At 42.1% G+C, this 21,868-nt stretch overlaps 1 protein-coding gene across 1 annotated transcript in view; it reads right to left on the bottom strand.

Moving 5' to 3' along the window:
- Nucleotides 1–21,868, bottom strand: part of GRIA3 (glutamate ionotropic receptor AMPA type subunit 3) — a 291,583-nt gene that overhangs the window by 108,357 nt on the left and 161,358 nt on the right. The window contains exon 5 of the mRNA XM_027092323.1: nucleotides 5,444–5,497. Coding sequence (XP_026948124.1) covers nucleotides 5,444–5,497 — 54 coding nt within the window. The remainder of the gene's footprint in view (nucleotides 1–5,443; nucleotides 5,498–21,868) is intronic.

Here is a 21,868-nt window from a genome sequence, read left to right on the forward strand (position 1 = left end):
CTTCAGACAAGGCATGTATTTTTTCTGAGTCTGTTTCCTGATCTCTAAAAAGCTTGGGGGAAATGGGTGGGTAGGAAGTCTCTCCTCACTGGAGACATTAAAGGAAAAGCCTAAAGAGAACAGCTAGCCCAGCAGGGAGGAGTCTCAGCTAGTCAGCTCTCCTCCCCCTTTGTCTCCAGCTAGCCCAGCAGGGAGGAGTCTCAGCTAGGCAGCTCTCCTCCCCCTTTGTCTCCAGCTAGCCCAGCAGGGAGGAGTCTCAGCTAGGCAGCTCTCCTCCCCCTTTGTCTCCAGCTAGCCCAGCAGGGAGGAGTCTCAGCTAGTCAGCTCTCTTCCCCTTTGTCTCCTGGCACAATGGCTAACTTGATCACCGGTCCTACGGCCCTCTCGCTGGCAGCTGACATTACCTAACTTCCACTTGTAGGGTCCACAACTGTCCCCAACCCTGGGACCAGCCTCAGCCTAGGCAAGGAAACCGTCGGGTCTTCTAAGGCAGAGGTTAACTGGCGCAGCACTGAATGAGTCCTACCGTGGCTTACGGTTTCCCCTGGCGCCTCAAATGTTTGGGGATTTTTGGTTTATTTGGGGGGCTGGGTACTGAACATCTGTTGTTGGATCATCTCAACCCGGATCCAGTTTGTTCTGTGTCAACTATTAAATGGCTTTGATTGATCTTTTAGAGCTGCAGCTCTGTTTAGAATGTAGCTAAGGGCACTCAACACCTTGCTTGGCTTTTGCCCCCCTGGACTGATTTGAAGTCTGCTCTATGACAATACCCCAAGGCTAACAGGGCTCTGCCTGTGCTCCGCCACTTATGTCCTCTATATTCACCCAGCTGCTGCGCCTACACTCTCACTCCTGGCCTTCCCTTGTCCAAACTGACCCTCCACGAGGGAAGAAATGTAGAGCTGGAAGTCACCTTGGAGTGTTTTTCAAATTTTAGCCTCTAATATACCCCCTTTACAGGGTTTTTTTGCCACATGGGTGGATCATCTGAACTAGTCTTTACCTCATATATTTTCTTTACATCGACTAAGCTTTTTAATCTAAATATCTAATTTAGCTTCATAGAATTGACGGGAGAGTTATCTTTTTTGAATACACATTTAATATAAATTCAAAACTAATCAGTCTAAGAAGTTTTGCCATATACTACCTCAAATCATCTCATGTGCAAATAGCACACTTTGGGAAACCCTGATCTGGTCTATCTCTTCATTTTACAGATTAAGAAACAGGTTCAGAGAGGTTTGGTTTGTCACAGGCTAGTTAGATCAATTCTTGGGATTCGAACCTATCTCCTAGCTCCTGGTCTAGTGCTTTTTTTCTTTATTATGCCTAGGGTTAGTCTAGGGGTCTGCACACTATTATTATTTTTTTTGTTTTTGTTTTTTGCGGTCCGCGGGCCTCTCACTGTTGTGGCCTCTCCCGTTCCGGAGCACAGGCTCCAGACGCGCAGGCTCAGCGGCCATGGCTCATGGGCCCAGCCGCTCCGTGGCATGTGGGATCTTCCCGGACCGGGGCACGAACCCGTGTCCCCTGCATCGGCAGGCGGACTCTCAACCACTGCGCCCTCAGGGAAGCCCAATGCACACTGTTATTGACATATATGAAACAAATCACAATACACAACATGCCTGGGAATGCAGTGGAAAGGATCCTGATCCAGGACCTTACCATGAAAGAGAGAGAGGTTGCTTGACTGACAAATTGTATACCTGCTGGTTACCTCTGGTACTAAAGTAGAGACACATTACCACCTTAGGGAGAGTTCTGGAAGAGGAAATAACAATCAATTGTGGAACAACCCCTAAAAAGAAATGACACCACTGACTGATACAGAATTTGTAAGAGACTTACTAACTCTTTGATTATTGGCATGTCCACTTCTGGCCTGAGCAGATCACATCTCTGGCCTGTGCTCCCGATGAAATCTTTTGTTTCTTCCAGGGGTTTCAACAAGTTGGAGCTTTCTGCAGCTTGTTGTCCATTCTGAAATGTACACCTTGACCTATGAAAGGTCTTTGTTGAAGCATTTACAGAATATCCAGGTCTTGTCACTTTAGGATTGCTACCAGGGAAGGTCCATGCAAAAGCACATAGAAGTCATTGCTGGATAGATGGGACTTAGTAGCAAAGGGGACACTTGGGGCTCTGGTGCAGGTGGTTCCAGAAAGCTTAGGTAGGCAGTGTGAGTGTTTTTGATTTTGCATCGGTATAAGAAGGCAGTGGTTCTGTGCTGTTGTTACACCAAGATTCAGATGAGAACTTCTTCCCTTGTGCATGTGTCCTCAGCTTTCATCCAGCTGGCTCATCTTGAAAGGAAACATCTTCTTAGCTCCACTTACCCGTTTTTGATCATCTAAATGACTTCTAAATAGTTTTAGTTTGCTGTGTGTATATATGTATATGTGTTTTGGGGGTATTTTTAGCTGCTTAAAAAAATCTGGTAACCACGGAAGGCATAATGTGGCTCATTGTTTTATCAGAGGTTAGTAACGGTTCCTATCTGTATTGCCCATATGCAATTTGATATAGAGAACAGGGACTTATGGAGACACGTGGCTGTGTTCAAATGGAAAGAAGGTCACTAGAGGAAGAGAAGGGGTGGCAGCTCAAAGCATGGTAAATGAATTCATGTTTTCATTATCCAGACTGACATGACACTATATATTACATTCTTTCTGAGGGAACAGACTTTGCTTATTCTTGTAGTAGGCATCTTTCCAAGGTTTCATAATTCTGAGTTCTGTGTTAGGCATCCAGTTTACCATTCTTTTCCCCAACCTTGTCCTAGTGATTTTCTCTTGCAGTTCTGTCACTCTACATGCTTTCACTTCTGTCAGGTCTGGGTCTCAAAATTGAAACCAAAGTTCTGAAGGATTGTCAGTAGGATTAGAGAGGCCCAGTTAGAAATCCAGAATGGGAAAGGTCTTTATAGATCATCTGGTCACCTTACGTCAACTGAGACAGCCATTGATGTGCAGGGCTCAGACTTAGATCTTTTAACATAGAACCTGCCTCCAGGACATGAGTTAGCCGACAGTCTCCAGCTTCAGACGCCTTCAGGATTTACCCCAGCTCGCAAGCGGGAGGTGGGTGCTTCCCAGGCAGTTGCCAGCCAGTGGCTGCGCAAGGTCGGGGTACAGTGGCTTGCCATTTGGGGGCAGCATGGGCCTCCTCCACGTGGAGTTGTTGCACTGTAGCTCCCAGGTGTGCTAGCCCATGGTCTGAAGATCTTTTTTTTTAACTTTTAATTTTATATTGGAGCATAGTTGATTAACAACGTTGTGTTAGTTTCAGGTGTACAGCAAAGTGATTCAGTTATATACATACATGTATCTATTCTTCTCCCATTTAGGTTGTTACATAAATATTGAGCAGAGTTCCCTATGCTGTACAGTAGGTCCTTGTTGGTTAAACATTTTAAATATAGCAGTGTGTACGTGTCAATCCCAAACTCCCTAACTATCCCTCAAACTTCCTTCCTTTTCCCCTCCTTCGCTGATATCAGACCTGAATTGTGGTCTGAAGGGCTCCCTTGCTACTTGTGTCCCTCTCCCTTTTATTTTTCACAGGCATTACTCCCAATAAATGTCTTGCACTTCTATTTATATCTCAGCATCTGCTTCTAAAGGATCCAACCAATACATCAATGAACTCCCCACTCCCATCTGAGTTTTACAGTATGGAAACTGAGGTCCTCAAAGGTGAGGTGACTTATCCAACATCCCATAGCTAGTGAGTAGCAAAGTCAGTAGGACAACCCAAAGTCTCTGACCCCTAGTTCAATGCTCTTTCCCAAACTTCAGTCATCCATGTAGCACCACAACTGCATATACCCCAAACAGATTTTGCTGTATCTGTTTATAGCAACATGCTATTGTTTACTTGACACATTTGACATAAACAATTATTTCATTTGTTGTTAAATCTCTAGCCCTGTATGAAGTAATAACATCCATAAAATTTGGGTTTTGATGTGCTAGTTTTATGTTTTTCTAGTACATAGTAAATAAATACATTTACCATTGTAATAAAAAAAAGTTCGTGTGTGCACTGCCTAAAGTTGTCTCATGTACCATCAGTGCTGAGTGAACCCTAGGCAGAGGAGAAGAGGAAGGGAGAGGGAAGAAGGAAGGAAGAGAGGAAGGAAGGAAGGAGAACAAAATACTTTTGGGTGAGAAAGAAATGGTAAAAATCCATCAATACCCGCCTCAGATACCTTGCTATAACCTCCATGTTTCCTGCCAAAGCCTGGCCTAACCCCCAGCGAGTCAACAAACATCCTTTACCTATCAGTTGTCTAAAAACAAATTGGACGTACTCAGATGTAAATTAAGAATCAAGATTTCTTCTCCTAAAAGAGTCGATTCATTTGTCCCTACAATGGACTGAAGCGCTCCACTTTGAGCAATTTATTGGACAAGATGCACACAACATTTCAAAGCAGTAGCTCTAATCTTCATCTTATAAAGTGTTTGAGTGCACACACTTCTTAAGGAGGTTTAAGTAACATTTCCTTTCTCATTTAAAAATATTCATTATTAAAATAAGATTTTTTTCTTTGATTTAAGAATTCTAAGAATATAATTACGATAATCTTTCACCTTTGTTGCTATTCTTTTGGTTTAAGAGCTCTATAATGATTCTGATTCTCTTGTGCTAATGAAATAAAGTTGGGGCTAGAACTCATGTCATGTAATAATTTAACAGATTCTTAGTATCATAGTGATAATTTACCGTTCCTCTTTCATTACAGGGAGATCGTATTATTCAGAAACATATATTACGGATTTAGAAGCCACTTTGTTAATTCCTAAACCAATTGTCCTTTTAGAGAAAGAAGACCTATAAACCAACCGTAGTAAAAAGTAATTTCTAGAATGTCACAAATTTTAAAGGCATGGGGAGTTTGAAGTTGAAGATTCAAGTCGTGTTTTGGTATACGTAGAAAGATGGCTATACACTTTGACAGGACTACTTAATTGTTCTGTGTTCAAACCTACTGCTCACATCTGGTTTGAAAAGATTTGGTAGTGGCCTGTTTCTAGAAAGACAAATCCAATACTAATGTGCACATACACTTGGATTAATTGGGGAAAGAGTCGGTTTCTTGTGTCCCCTGTCCTTTGTTTTACATTTGAAACCTGATTAAAATGGTTGACGTTTCAACTCCAAATTAAATCTAAGAATAATCAGTGAAGAATCATATCAAATTATTAGTTTTTCAACGAGGAGAGGATATAAGCTTCACAGCTAAAACAGACACAGCATAATTGAAAACAAGGCTATTGCATTCAGGTTTTAGTATTTACTGACCCATTTCTCGAAGTGTCTGGAGAACACATTAGGTTCTTCTTGTATTTCTTTTAGGGGTAATTACAGGTGACACAAACTAAATAGAATATAATGCCCTGGAAACTTAAGCTCTGCTTGTTCTTACCAGGTTAGCAAGCATGTAGTGGTAACCCCTTGAATGCTTCCCCAGGATCACAACCTGCAGAAATAAAAAATAAGAAATATTGCTTATTCAAGGACATTTTCAATTGCACAGTCATTGGGATGGCTAGAGCAAATTACTTTTAAATAATCGACAAAGTGTTAGGTCATTTATATATAGTAAATCATAGTTAGTTGGGCCAGATTTCTTTTTGTTGCGTTTTACTTTCAGGCATAGGATACAGGGAGAATTGCTAATACGAAAGTTAAAAATGTCAACAGCAAGGGAAGAAAGCTCTCTAAACTTCCAGGTCGGTGGCATCATTATCACTTAAAATAGATGGCAAAAGTGATGAAACTGATGATCCCTCACCCATGAACTGGATTTCTGTACTCAGCTGTTGAGCTGGAAAATGGGCTGAACTTTGCATACAAATTAGAAAATAGAATGTATGGTACATTTTTCTTTCTTTATCTGGAATGCTTAGGGAATAGAACACTCAAGGAATGGGGTTAATGTGATTTTTCAGGTTAATCAAGGTTGCTTTTGCTTATTGAAAACTTTTCTAGCAGAAGCAGTTGAGAAAAAAAAAACTTTTCTAAAATGCTTGCCTTCCTTTTCTTACCTTAATATGAAAGACTTGTGAACATCTGTACATCTTTTGGTGCTGAATGTGCCTTAAGGTAGTGGGGGAAGGGATTTTTCCCCTAGGGGTTATTTGGCAATGCCTGGAGACATCTTGATTGTCCCATCTAGGAGGGGTGACTGGTATCTAGTGAGTAGAGGCCAGAGATGCTGCTAAATGTCCTATAATGCACAGGGCAGTCCCCACAGCAAAGAACTATCCAGCCAAGAGTGTCAGTAGTGCCGAGATTGAGAAACCCTGCTTTAGGGTCATCACTCTTCTCATAATTTTCATGAGTAGCACTGTATTAATACTAAGCTTTACAGTTTACAAAGCGCATTTTTATTATCTCAAAATATGTAAGTGGATTGAATATTTTCCAACTAAATATATTGGTTGGCAGTTGAAAGGTTTTCACAGAATACCTGACATAAGCTTATTTCCTTATAGTTAAGCACAGCAAAAATTCTGGTTAATTGAAGATTTTATAAAATGTCATTGTTTTGAGTACTGACTGTACAGTACTGACTGTATGCAGGAGTGGGAGTGAGGAGGGGGATATGATAGAGGTTAAAGACACAACCAGAGGCACAACCAGGTTTTGTGCAGGCCTGAAGCTATTATCACTTTAAGAGCCTTCTTTAAGAAAAATAATACAAAATTATGAATACAGTATTTGGAATAAGACCTCAGAGAGAACCTGTGCAAGTAAGGGGCCATTAAACTTCGTCATATATTCCTCTATGGACACAGCTGTCAAGGGTCTAAAAACAGTTTGAGAAAACAATGTACACATATCAAACCAGAACTATATATAAAAGGTCATAATGATAATATTAAAAACAATTGCCCTTAATTGAGTTCCTAGTATATGCCAGGCACTGCGCTAGGTGCTGTATTTAATCCCTAGAACAATTAAACAGATTAAGTATCATAAGTTTCATTTTACAGATGAGGTATCTCAACCAAAGAGAATTTAAGTAATTTACCCAAGGCCACACAGCTAAGAAATGCAAAGCTGGAATTAGAACCTAGGTCTGTGTACCTCTAGAACCCACGCTCTTGGCAGTACATTACATGGTTTCTTAGTATGTGCTAAATGTCAAATATCAAGAATTACTCTAGGTTCTCGGAGAAGAGGAAGAAGAGATGTCTCAGGCCTGCTGGGATGGATAGGGAAGGCTCCCTGGAGGAGATGAGGTTTAAGCTGGCCCAGAGGTGTGGAACCACATATTTAAATATCACGCTTATTTCAATTCATTTTAAGTACTGCGAGAGAGAGAGAGAGAGAGAGAGAGAGAGAGAGAGAGAGCGAGCGAGCGCTATTTTTGATTAATTTAAAATATGAGCCACGTATCTGACTGATTATTTACGGAGGAAATGAAAGGTTAATGAATGTCTTGAGGAGGTGATTTCTCACACCACTGTGACACAAAATGAGCTGTTAGGTATCTGTGGGATGTATTCTTCAGTGTCCGCTTGTGAGAAACATCCTTCCTGGTGATGTTTGTTAACTTTGATGGCAAGTTGGGACCATACATTTGTTGAATTTTTAATTCCCTGAGAACCTTCAACATAATATAATCAGAGGGTTTTGAGTTCTGTTAGAAAAATGAGCATGATTCCTAAGGACATCTGGCAGAGCTTGGAGAGAAATAAAGAAGCAAGCCCAAAGGAAACAGAGTAAGTCTGTCTCACCAGAGGCAGGGTTTAGTGTTCTTCTGAGCATAAGAAAGGCAACAGGGAGCCACAGAAAACATAAGTGTTAGACGACCCCCGAAAGAGAACCCAGGAGCCCAGCCTTGTCACATACTCAGTTTGATTGTGGGCAAATCACTCAACTTTCTCCAGCCTCCATTTCCTTACCTGTAATCTGGGACCATGAGCCTGGCCTTTCCTATCTCAGCACTGTTGTCAGAATTAAACTGAATAACATCTACAGAAGTGTTTGGGATGTGCGTTATGTAATTGCGTGGGGTTAAATAACCGTGGAGAGAGGTCATTCACTAAGATAGTGTTTTTCAGGTTCAGAAAAACTTGAAGCTATTAGAATATCCCCTTTAATCCATGCCCAGATGGTCTGTGCAAAGCAAACTCACTTATTTGAAGGTAGCTCTCTCACAGCACTACCCTTTCAAAATTTAGTTTAAACTGGAAGAGGTGGGAAAGTTATCTAAAGGGAGGAGCCTCTGGGTGTCACAAAGCTGTTGTGTTAAAAGCCGTAGTTATTTCCTCATCCTCACTTTCAGTGCCTTCTTAACTCTTATTTAACATACAGTTCTTACCAATTTTGGTTTTCTAGTTCACAGTAAGTGAAAAGCTACACATTAGAAGGGGTGTGTATGGAGGGGGGTGGTGATATTAGACAGAGGCACATTAGCAGCAGAGGAAGTGACAAACTGACTTAAAGGGGAAGGAGGAGTCCCCCCCAAAAGCAGACAGCACTGTACTACGGCACAGTGTAATCATGGATGTTCATCCTGAGTGCCTGAGTCATCAGGGTATGGCTTATTGCGTTCAGTAATTTCTGCTGAAAAACCTAGGGAAATTATAATACATCCGAGGGAAGGTTTCCATCAGAAATGCTCAAATTCCCGATACTTAAGAGAGTACATCTCAATTATCTTGAAATGTTACTCACGTAGGGCAGCAATGATTCTACTGATGTGCGCTAAGTGAGGCCTCACTGCCAAAAGTGTCATGCTTTGCTCCTGATCTTTCCTTTCTTTGAATTTTTGGTGCAGGGCTTATCAGAGTAGGGGTGGGCTGGGAGGCTTGTGCGTAACACGGTGCACAAAGGAACAAGTTAATGGGAGCGCTTCTTGTTCAGTTAGTCTTAAATCTTTTTTCTTTCCATCTGTTACAGATGAACAAGGCATAAATTGTACCCTCAGTTCTTTAATGACTTTGGTAACCAAGAGAATATTCAACTTTGCTTTTACAGTAATTATAATCGCTCTTTCTGAACTAGTTTCAGAACTTCAAGTATAAAAGCCGTTTTACCGTCTACTGTGTGAAATTTAAGGAGGAAATATCAAGCTCCCAGATCCATGTTGTGTGTTCACTGTGCCTTTGTCAGACTTGTTGGAGAAGATGGATAGCTTGATACGATGGTAGATATGATAAAGGCAATAAGGGAATATGTGTGAAATGTAGACAAAATTCATTGTTTTAAGGAGATTTAGTTTTACGCCCACAAATAGGGCGTAAAGAAATAATGCCACAATCCTCATTCACTGAAACTTAAACAGCAGATTCATTCACTGAACCATGCAGGTGGCAGAGCATTAAATTATTTGTTGAAGGTCAGTGAATCATAGTCTACCCATTTGGGGGAGACCTCCCTTTACTGACTCCTCCATCCACTTCTCTGTGAAATTGGGGGCTGGGTATCACTGAGCAGTTAAAAATAATTCAGAAGATGTTCAGCTGGTTTTCCAGAGGCCCTTTCTCTTCCAATTTAATGCTTAATCTAGACATTTTCGTAATTTTAGAAATCTGAAGTTAAATTCCTCCATGAGACTACTCGAGAGAGGCCCACAGACCCTTTGGGGGCAAAAGCATCTGTTTTTCTATGCTCATATTTAAAAAAAATATGTGTGTGGAAAAGTGTCTATGTTTTTTCCCTTAGATCCATCTGGTATGCAGATTAGGTTATTTGCAGACCTAAGTATCTCCATGTTTGGATTTTCTACATCGGTGCCAAAAAAGGATCTATGTGTAATGATTGATCTTGCTTTGAGTACAGAACATTCCTTGCCGTTCACCTTAATCTGTTTCTCTTTGATTTAGGTACCCTGAGAACATGTGGTGGGCTGGGGGGAGAAATGAGGGAGGTTTCTGGTTTTAATTCACCAGATTTACCTGTTTATAGGTATTTTCTCTTTAAGAAAAAGCTATTAGACCACATTTTTTGGTGTGTGTTCAAAGAGAAGACATTTCTTCAGCGCCCCCCCCTTCCCTTTTCTACTTCCTCAGTTACAAAAAGATACTGCTGTCCTACGGCAACCTATCTGATTTCAGCTGTGTTGGGAGTTAAGTGGTGGTAAGCTACAGAAATCAGCCTCAGAATATGCCAGACTTCCCAAAAGAAGTCTTCCATCAGATATGATAAAAGCCGTTCATTTTCTTGAGTGAAAACCCCGAGCTACTAAATTGCTTTGGTCTTAGGAAAAATATATCAGAAGTCCATTCCTTTAGAATTATTTTTCTAATAATCTCAATCTGCACACACACGCTCTCCAACCGAATGACAGTGCTTCACATTGCGGTCATCTCACTTGAATAAATGTGCTGGATGAGTGAGGCCGAGAAGAGACAATCACCCAAAGCCAGCCCAGTAGTGGGGGTGGCACAGATGGAAAACGAAAGGTTGAAGCTTTTCATAAAGAAGGAAAACGGGAGTATAACTGAGAAATCTCATCACTGTGTATACTGTCTTCAGGGGAAGCTTATGCAGAGAGAAGGCAACTGAATAGAAAATAAAATCTATTTTATCAAATCTAAAATCGTCAACTAAAATGCTAGGATGTGAAGATTAGAGGACAAGGATTTCACCAGAGAACATGTCTTTGGGAAGTTTCACTTCCCAGACTTCAATATGGCATTCACTAAGACGAATGGAGTATGCGGAAGATGTAAACAGTGGGAGAGGCAAAGAGAACATACAAATAAGAGGCAGTAAATGGCCACAAGTAAGTTAAAGGAGCAACAGATTATTCCTGCTCGTACGAATAAGGGACCATTTCAATGCATGTTGATCTTGGTGGGAACACCTCATTGTATTAGCCCTTAAACATCATTTCTCGAATTTCATTTCCTTACAAACTTCCTTAACAATCTGTGATCTATCCACATACCACAATACTATTATTTTCTTAATATTTATCTTTATAGCTACTCATTTACTTAAAGGTAGCGGTGTCCAAAGCAATAATATCCATGAAACTACATACAAGAAAATAAATACAACTGTGTGAAAATAGAATCTATTCATCCAGATGTCACTGAAAATCCTCTGGTGTACCATCAGGAGTGGTGGGTAATATTGCCTGAACGCAGTCGTGTCTTTAGGGAAGAGAATAAAGATCATGTCTTCCTGTCCAGATAAAATACGGTTAATTTGCCTTATGGTTCAAATCTTAAAAGAGTATCCCCATCTACTTTCAAAGGTTCACGAGTCTTATAAGGGAGCAAAATGATGGGCAGTCTGGGAGGTAGCAGATAATGCCTGGGACTGCATACAAATGACAAATGTGGAAGCTTACAAAGCCTTTCCTAAGGCAATTTCCATGTACTGCCCCACCTAGGAAGCCCAGCAGCTTTGATCAGCTAGAGTCCTTGGTCATAGGGCCAATAATAAATACTTAAAACATCTGGACCTTTCCATCAGCTAACTTCCTGTAATGTGATGCATTTCCAAACACTGTCTTTTCTTGGAGTATCTCATCTAGAAGGCCTTTCACAGCACCCTATTTTTATTTGGAAATAACTCTAGATGTTTTCTCCGGGAGGTGAGGTAGGGGTGATTTTAACTAGTATTCAACCTAGAATAATAGAGCAAAAAGAATATTAGTTTCTCTTCAACGTAGCCATATGTATGACTTTTGTAGTCTCTGCATTTTGCATTGGCTATCCCCCCAAATCAGCGATAATTTATTTTAAACAATACATTTAAAATAACAGTGTTCTTTATGCATACTTTTATGAAATTTACTGTCACCTATTTTATGTTCACACTTACAGCAACTTTTGTTTTAGTATTTACAACCTTATTCTAAATATCAAGTTGTATCTTTTTTCTTTTCTCTGTAGATCTTACAAAATTGTTTGGGCCCAAAGCACTATAATCCTGAATTTCAAGATCTACTTGAAGGACTGTATGAGTGGTAAGTAGAAGGCTTGGCAGTGCCACTAGACTCATTATTTGTATTTAAAAAAGAAAAAAAGGAAAGGCAACATCTGGCATAAGGCTGAGCAGTCACTCCAACAGGTGTCTTTCCCAGCCACAGCCACTAGAGGATGGGTGGGATAACGCGGGACTTCTTCATTGGCCCAGGAGTCACAGTTTTCCATCTTTAGATATTTATCAGGATCAACAACTCTAGTATCTCACCTGAAATGACACCTTATAGAATTGAAACTTGTAAGAGTCTAAAACTCTTTATAGATGTGATCTGAATCACCCTTAAAGCTTAGAACAAATAGGTATTTATTAAAGGTGATGTACTAGAAAGAGCCATGAACATTGAAGTCAGATTCAAATCCTGCCAGTTACTTACTAGCTCCGTTACTGTGTGCAAAACTGAACCATGGACGGTTGGGTAGAGTTTTAGCGACCCAGGTTCAGCCCAGGATGTTGAGGCCTTCAAGTCAGGAAGGGAGAGGAACAAACATGGTGTGGGGATGTGTCGAATGAGATGTTCTCCTTAGAACTCCCTGATTTTGCCTCTGTGAATGCACTTTCTGTCCGTGCGATGCTTCCAACATTTGATACCCTAATCTGTGAAATTTTCTGTTGGCTGAAGGAAGCAAGTGAATGTGTTTTTATTTTCAAGTAAAAGTAAATATCTCTCAGAAACGCAGTGTGTTTCTCGGGCCTTTGGTTTTCAGGATAGTTGCTTACTTGGCAGGTTTCTCTCTCTTCTGGGAGCCATGTCATTTAAGTTTATCTCAACTTGCAAATGGATGACAAATGATAGAGGCTTAGTTCCTGGGAGGTAAAACACAGAATTCTCCTAATTCACAAATGTTTGGGCTGGTCTTTCACTCTGGCTATTTGAATTTCCATTCTCTTCTTCATCTGATAGCTCATCCACCTTTGTGATCACACTGACACGATAAACTATTGGTAGCTTGAAGTCAGCCATGGTGGAAGTATTTACACCACAGAAATCAGCCAACACTACAAATCAGGGCTTTTCCCCTCACCTTGAGAGCCAGTTTACCTGCATACCACTGGATTCAGAAGGAATATAGACTGAAGTCCCTAGTGGATGGAAGCGTTGTTTCTCTTAACCACATTCCATTCGTTTCTTCTTTCAGTGAACATTTGTTGAATGCCTGCTCTGTACCAATCCTGGGGCCAGACACAGGGGAGACAGAGGTCACCAAAACCTGGTCCCTAGCCTGGAGGGTCTCACCATTAGGGTAGGAAAGACTGCCAAGTTCACAGACCACTATAACCCAGCAGAAGTGTGAGAACAGAAATATGTACAGCAGACTGAGGAGAGAATGGTTAACTCATAACCTGTTAGAGATAGAAAGTACTTTGTCTCCAACTAAAGACCTAAAGAATTTTTTCCCTGTGGTTTTTATAAGTGGGAGCCTGACAAACAGGTGACTTAAAGAGAACGCTATTTTGAAAACAAAGAGAGATGTATTTCAGAGGGCTATTTCTCTTGATTTCAGGAGAGCCTTGTTGTTTCACAGTGCTTACACACTAGAGGGAAGATTTTTATTTGGACCAACTATAGGCATTTGTTGTGATGGTAAGCCAGGGCTGGCTCTATAAGAAATTGTGACTGAAATGATTCACTGGAAAAACTAAGTTAGAAGGGGTATCAATGGTTGTACAGTAAATAAAAGGCGATCCGCTAAGGCCAATGCATCCCAGCTTTGCCAATTACAAGCTACGTAACCTTAGGCAAGTTACTTAAACTCTCAGTGTCAGTTTTCCATCTGTAAAACAGGGAATATAGTAGTTGAGAGGCAGCGAAGTAGGGTGGTCAAGAGTATAGGCTAGACTGCCTGGGTTTGGGTCCCTACTTTGCCCTTTTATAGCTGTGTGACTTTGGACAGTTAACTTAAACTCTCTGTTTCAATGTCCTCATTTGTCAAATGGGTCTATCATTAGCACCTACTTTACAGACTTGCAGTGAGGAATAAATGAAATAATGTATCTAAAGCTCTTAACACAGTGCCCGATGCTTATCCTACCTATATTAGTTAGGTTTTCCCTGCCTTATTCCTATTGCAATGCTCCCTCCCTCTATCCTCCCCTGTGGCAATCACATCTATCCTTCAAGGCCCAGCTTATATGCAGCCTCTTCCATGAAGCCTTCCCTGATTTTATGTCCTCACTCTTAAAATGTAGAGAAATAGTTTCCTGCCACTATGGGGTGAGGGATTTGGAGAGGTATCAGAGCTTGTTGCAGAGGGGTATTGAGGACACTGGTTAGGATAGCACTGGGTTGGAGGCACAGGAAAGGAGCTGAGGTTTGCAGTTGGAGTTCAGGCGGGTAAGCTGAACTGGGGGTTAACCAACAACAAAGTAACTCACATTGCTACCCTCCACCGCCCCTTCCTCTCCTGCCTGCATCATTGATCAAAACCATGAATTCAAACCACACAGAAACCGTTGCTCTGAAGATGTGTGTGGGGAGGTAGGGGATTGTTCTGCCCAGAGACAAAGGAGCACAGGCCATAACCTAATTTTTCACGTGTAGTCATCACAGTGTTTCTACCACAGGAGAGAACAGGGGCTGGGGCCGGGTGGCGAGAGGCGTGAGAGCAGAAATTCGGCAGGGTCAGGAAGGTGGATCTCTCCTCTGCATTATACGCCGTTGCTCAGGAGTCTCGGGCCGCCCCACTCTGACAGTAACAACTGGACTTGGCTCATCTACGCTTCATTTCAGGAGCAAGGAGGCATAGCTATTCCAGGCTTTCTCACTTGAATCCGCAGAGGCCTTGGCTGTAGAGAGAACACTAAGGAACACCATTCACATTCCTGGTGGCTCAGCCTCGGGAATGTCTTAGGACAGTGTTTCTCAGAGTGGATGCTGTGTGGGTCAGCTGGAGAATCTGTGAAGATGCAAGCACCTGGGCACCACTCTCTAGAGGTTCTGATTCACAAAGTCTAGGTGAGGGCCACGGAGGCTGCATGTTAACACTCAGATGATTCTGCTGCACACTGAACTCAAAGAACTGCCTTTCCATATGATAATAAATGCACTTTGAAAAGCTAACAGCAGGACTGTCAATGATGGATTCTCATGAAAGCGGGTAGGAAGGGAGATATTGAGCTTACGGGGGTGCTCCCTTGGGGACCTCCCATGGGAAGCCGTGGGCAGGCAGGGGGCAGCCTGAGAACACCCACCCAGACTCCTGGGAAAGGTGCCAAAGGAGGAATTTCTCGGTAAACCCTGAGACAGAGATTTGAGGGTCAGTGGTTTAATTGGGAGTTGATTCCAGGATGTGCTGGCAGGGGAATGAGGACATGGGACAGCAAAGGGAAAGAAACCAGCACAGGTGCATGAATAAGCAGGGTGGGTCTGAGCCCTCTGGGAGTGGCGTGCCGCACGCCCACCTGAAGGGCCAGGAAGCTGAGGTCTGAGTCTTTCAATTGCCATTCACCACTGGCTGGTAGCTTCTGTCAGGAGGATTAATTCCTCCCCAACACTTCTGACTTGTCTGACTCTCAGGCTGAGAGAAAGTCTTCAAGTGGAGAATCGCATGTGTTTACAATAGGATGCCATTGGCATGTATGGAAACGGCTAGTGCCAAACATGGGTAGGGCACCAACAGCATCTGCTATAACTGCAGTGGCTTTATGTCACATATATTGTACTTTATCGTTTACGTATTGCTTTGATATGCGTCACTGCAATTGATAAAAAAAAAATGAGGTGGGTAGTAAAACATGATGGTGGTGGGAGTGGCCTCTGGAGTCAGACCGACCTAGAACTGACCTAGTTCTTCCTCTTTCTAGCTGAGTGACCTTGGACAAGTCATTTTCCCTCGCTGATGCTCACTTTCCACATCTATAAAGTAGGGATCATAATGGCAGCTATTTCTTAAGGTTATTGTAAGGCCTAGATGCAGAAATGCAGAATTCCCAACAGAATGCCCATGATATTAGGGGATTCAACCAATATTCCTTCCCTTTCTTCCACCCCTCTCTCTCTTTACTCATCTTTTTCCCCACAGCACACAGCCCCAGTGTATGGCGCCAAGGTGGTGCTTAATAAATGTTTCTAACACGGAAGGCTTCAGTACACCCTGAAGAAAAGTCCACATTGCTTATGAGGCAGTAGACTGAAGGTGCCATTTAAAATAATATAAAATCTAGAAAAATGTACTGCGGGGATGGGCATTGAACAAGCTCAGATGCAAGGAAGGCTTCCGCCCTGGAGAGGAAGATGTCTTTTAGACTAGATTTTGAATGATGCAGGGGAACTGTTTTTGGCAGAGAGAAGGGAAGGAGGAGCCCAGGTGGGAAGATGCCCTGGACAAAGGCCTGGTGTTGGGACAGAGACAAACATAAGCTAACATTTATTGAGCACTTACTGTGTACAAGGCACTGTGTAAAGTGATTTTTGTACATGCTTTATTTCATCAAATCCTTACACAACCCTGCAAGTTAGGCACTACAATTAATTTCATCTTCCATGTTAGGAAATTGAAGCACAGAGAAGTTGGGCAACTTGCCTGAGGCCTTACAGGCAGAACATGATGGAGCCTGGAGTCAAAATCATATGTGTCTGACTCCAAGCCCAGTCACTAAGTGTTAGCGGCTATAATGATAGTTACGAATCATAAGAACTATCATTGTTTCTGTGGAATGATCAGCTCCCACCATGGATTCAATAAAGACTGAGTACCTACATTTATTATGTATTATTACCTAAGTACGGAGCAGTTATAGCCTCAATGTTCAGAAATTCTCCTTTATTGTGGAGCATCCTGGGAAATTCCCCTTTGGTTTCCCCTAAGTATTTCTCAAAGCCTTGGGCTTGGTTCATATGATTATGACTCCCATTTTCGATTCCCTATCAGCATATGACATGAGTTGTCATTGTTTAATCACAAGCTGCACTTGTGATAAATGTTGGATAATCAGAACAAAAGCACAGGAAAAATAATTAGAGGGAACCAAAGGGAAGAGGCTCACAGCCTTGAACAAGAGACTGTGTGAAGGTTTCTAAGACTCAGTCCCTGAAGCTCTGACAATGCATTTTGATCCTTGTCTTAATGCAAATGAATGACTCCATCAAATCATAGGCAGTTTGTCACAGTGCAGGTTATTTAGCTAGTTAATTAAAAGTCTGAATGAGCTGGTGCCTCTCTGCACTGGGCTCTGAAGATAACCAAACTGTGTTCTGACCAGGCAAGTTAATTTAAAATAAGTGACCTCAATTGGGTAATGGCTGCAAGTTCAAATTCGAGAATTGCTATAATTAGTCCCAGATGGATCTTAATTGTTCTTTCAGGAAACAGAGTGAGGAAGGGGGAAAGAGAAATGCCCAAGCCCCAAGTAGACGTTATTTGCCATATCTTTCAAAAGCAGGGGAGCTGACTGGGTTAGGGCATAGTTACTACGGTATAGCAAGACTTCCATTGCTGCTTTCCAAATGCATCCTTCTAGACGTAAAATGGGTGTAGCTGTTTTGGAAACAAGAACTAGAATTCAGCTCTCTTAATGATGTGATCTCAGGCAAGCTATTTAACCTTCTTATGTCTGTTTCTCATCTATGTAATGGAGAAAACACTATTAACCCTACCAATCTCAGAGGATGGAAGGAGATACTTTGCAAAACTGCTTTGAAAAAAAATATATAAAGCTCTACAAGGCTGTATTTATTCTTGCTTTAATCCAGGCAAGTTTCATAATCAGAGACTTTTGATTTTAGAGTATAATACTACTCTAGGTGTGTTTCTCTTTTTATTTTTTCCTTCTACTCTGCCATAAACCGAGTACCTTCTGAACTGCACCCCTTGAGAGGTGAAAGGATCACAGCAGGCAGTATGTTCAGCACCGTATCTGTGTGGTGGTACGCGATGTTCTCATTTCTTAGGAGGTGTGCCCGCAGAGCTGAAAATGATTTCAGCTTTGTGTGCTTTTGGGAGAAGTCAGAGAGCACACACACTTAGCATTTCTTTTTTATTACAAAATCGGATCCTTCTCCATTCATGTTAATATAAATCTTTGACTTGAAATTACATGCTGGTACAGCACTGTGGTACCACGAGGTTAGTGTAAGTCACAGTGAGGGCAGGATGGCTTTATCTTCTCTTGTTTTTTTATGTGAATGCTTGGTTTCCCTTCACTGTTCTGATACATTCCAATTACACATATCTTCCCAAGCTCTGGAAGCCAAAGGTAATAAGAATTTGTACAATGATAAAGATAAATAAGCGACAAAATCATAACCCAGTACAAAGCCTTGGAAGACCAAGAACTTGACCATTTGGGGATGCACAAATAACTGCTTTTGAAGCTACTTTTCTTTCTGGATTCCACTTTTTAAAGGGAATCGTATTGTGAAGCCCGCTTGAGTCCCCCTTAATGGAATGTAAGCATCTAAGACAGAGATTTACAACCTATACCTACTGACAGTAATCGCAACTGTTTATCATTTAAGCCTAACCAAAACTCGTTAAAGGAGCTTGCTTTGAAATCAGAATCTGTGTTCTGCCTTGTTAGATGAGCCAAGCAAATAATGGAGTCATGTCTCCCAGAATTGCATTGCTATCAAAGGGCTGTGCCTTTTGCTGAAAAGAGTTTGAGGTCATAATGAACAAATAAACACACAAAAAACCCTGGTTCCACATTACCCTTCATCGCTGGGAAACACCCATCCATGGGAGCTGCAGAAGGCACAGATTGGCAAGGCTTTTGCAAAGGTTTAAGCCATAGGCTGAGCAGTCATTTCTACAAGTCTCCCTGGGGAGTTTATGTGGTGCACCATGAGTAAAAGCCGCCAATATGCAGCGCACACAGGACTGGGAATTATTCTCCAAGTGATCAACGTCCGGACTTTTCTCCCCCTGGAAAATGTCAAGAAGCTATTTATTTAATTCAACAGATATTTATTGACCACTTACTAGGTTCCACACTGTTTTAGGTGCTGGGGATATGGCAGCGAACAAAACACAAAGCACCCTGCCCTCATGAAGCCTATATTCTAGTTTGGTTGTCCGGTGATCACTCCCTCCTGTGAATTGCTATATTGTTTCTACCTCTCATCCTTCCCTCAGACTACTAAGTATTTACCCAAACTAGGCATGTGTCCGGCCATCCCAGTAAGTCCTCGAGGGTAGGGCCCCAGTTTAAACTCATTAGTGTGTACATCATTCAACACGGTGCCCTGTAGGCAGGTGTTCAGTCAGTGTTTGTGGATGATGAGAAAGAAGACGACTCCAAATACAAGGAAAAAGGATGAGAATTTATATTAACTTCAAATGTTATCTTTCTGGTTTAGTATGTTTTCTTACCAGACTCTTAACCTAAACACTAATTCCAGGCAGTTGGGTGGGAAGTGGGATGGGGGTGAGAAGGCAGGTGGCCTTTTCAGGGGAACCCATATGTAGATATCTATTTGGTCCCTGTATTGGCATAGTCTTGGGTGGTGTGGCACAAGGAAGATGGACATTGGAATCAGATCTGGGTTCGAATCTGTGTTTTTTCACTCACTACTTGTATGGCCACTATGTATTAGTCCCTCTCTCGGCACCTCAGTTTCTTCATTGTAAAATGATGGGATAGTTTAATTCCTAAGCAGAACCTTCTCGTTTCAGATATCAAGTTACTGTATTTCCTAGTGGAAAAAATTCTGTTTCTTGAGGATCAAAAGTCATGATGAAAGGTAGAGTCGTGTTCTGGTCAATATAGCCTATCTTCTTTTTTTTTTTTTTTTGCGGTACGCGGGCCTCTCACTGTTGTGGCCTCTCCCGTTGCGGAGCACAGGCTCCGGACGCGCAGGCTCAGCGGCCATGGCTCACGGGCCCAGCCGCTCCGCGGCATGTGGGATGTTCCTGGACCGGGGCACGAACCCGGCAGGCGGACTCTCAGCCACTGCGCCACGAGGGAAGCCCAGCTTATCTTCTTACTGGTATCAAGTTTCAACCATTCTGCTTTATGACGTCTGAGTTATTCTCAGTTTCCTAATTGGCACTGCTTATTAGCATTCACTCTGACAAGTGAGCTTGTCATACCTATGCAAATATAAATTTCCACCCCCTTCCACCAACCCAGGTGAACTATTGGCCCCTGAAGACTCAGTTCAACAAATCATCAGGAGAAAGCCTCCCTGGTCTCCGAGTCAGGCATGTTTCTTGTGCGTTCCCATTAGGATCTGTGTTCCCCTCTGTCATTGCCCTTAGACCTGATCATCTGTTTACTTCCTGCTTCCCTACTAACCCACGAGCTCCTTGAGGGCTGCAACAATGTCTTATTTGTTTTTCACTTTTTCTTTAAACTTATTACTAGCTCTTATCCAGGACAACAGACACAGACAGCATGGATAGGAATGTCTTACTTTCAAGGACAGCTTAAAACAGTCTCTTTACATTTCAGCAGTTCTACTGGAAAGGATTGTGCATAAGAGCCTTCTGTTTCCTTTTTTCATGCAGTTGAGAAGATAAAACCATTCACTTGTTTCTGCCACTTCAAATATTATTCTTATTTATGTAGATTCTATGAAGAGGACATTTGAGTAGCGGGTCCTTTCCAGTTTCCACAAAGAATCGAGTCTGTACTAGTCCTCTTTATGCAAAAAAAGTCTTTGTTAGATGTGTTGAGTTCTGCTGCAGTGAGATTGCAAACGAAACCATCCCCATCTTCCTCTGGAGTATGGTAAAGGGAAATTCATCTCCATCTGACAACTCTTCAGCTGAGCTCTCTGAGCAAAGCCAGTAATATGGAACTCATGAAAACAGTTTGAAGACTGAGCAGCTTTCTCTATATGTGGAGAAACCGTACCATTTTCTCTTGGCTCCTAAATCCTCCAGTACCTGGACCATTATTAACATTGCTCTTTTTCTTTAAAAATAGAGTTTGATGGTGAGATTATCATGCATGCATTCTTGACATGAGTTAAGAAAGTGAAGAGAATGAGTTGTAGGTCGCTGAGTGGTAGGGACCATAAAAGGAAGTGGCTAGGATTTCACGTGTATTGTTTTTTGGGGTGTTGAGGTCACTGCCTGTAATTCAGCAAGCAAGATGTTGTGGTGGAGGCTGCAGTGTACCGAATCACTGGGGAAGACTACTACTGGGAAGTTGTCTCGGGCAAAAAGTGCCCTCCTACTTAGTTTCAACATTTCATAATTGGTGTTTTAGCTTCAACAGGTTGGGTGTGAGAAGCAGCCCCTAACTCTTCTGGGGAGGAGAATGAACAACATTACCCCTCCCTAATGAAAGCAAATGCCTGAGGATTCAGGGATGGGTCTTCTGCTACCTGTTATCAAGGGAACTAATGTAGGAGAGTTAATGGCTCTGTTGGGAGATGCGCTTTCCCGCCACTCCTTGCAACTCTCTCTGAGCAGCTGGTGGTGGTTGCCATGGACACCAAGTAGCAAATGGGCTAGGGTCAGAGTTTGAAGGATTGTGGCTGTGCTTGAGTGGGTGAGACTGAAATTAAGTTAATGTATGTACAAATAAGATGTGTTTCTTTCCGCTGTGCCTTTGAGAAAATGGCAACCAAGCGGTCTGTCAGGCAGCAATTGATTTGATATTGGCCAGGGAAGAGGGAGGAGAAGCAATTTATTGAGTAGGAGGTTCTCAAGTTAAGCACAGGCAGTAGTTTGAAATAGGTCAAGGGAAGTGAAAAGGGCTCTCAGAGCTGCTGAAGAGATAGTAATGATGGAAAGGCACTTAAGAATCGCCATTAAGAAGCTTTCTATAGTATCTTCTTAGACTGTCCATTGCTTCAGGGTCCCTGGATCCTCATTTCTTAATCTAAGACCGAGTATTACTGAGATTTCACTCCATTTGGTTCTGCGCTCTTATTTACCTCTGCAAGTGTGTGTGTGTGTGTGTGTGTGTGTGTGTGTGTGTGTGTGTGTGTGTGTGTGTGTGTGTGTGT

Source organism: Aethalodelphis obliquidens, unplaced genomic scaffold (genome assembly GCF_003676395.1).
Source record: "Aethalodelphis obliquidens isolate GAN/ISIS:26980383/991018 unplaced genomic scaffold, ASM367639v1 scaffold77, whole genome shotgun sequence".
NCBI classification, from domain to species: Eukaryota; Metazoa; Chordata; class Mammalia; order Artiodactyla; family Delphinidae; genus Aethalodelphis; species Aethalodelphis obliquidens.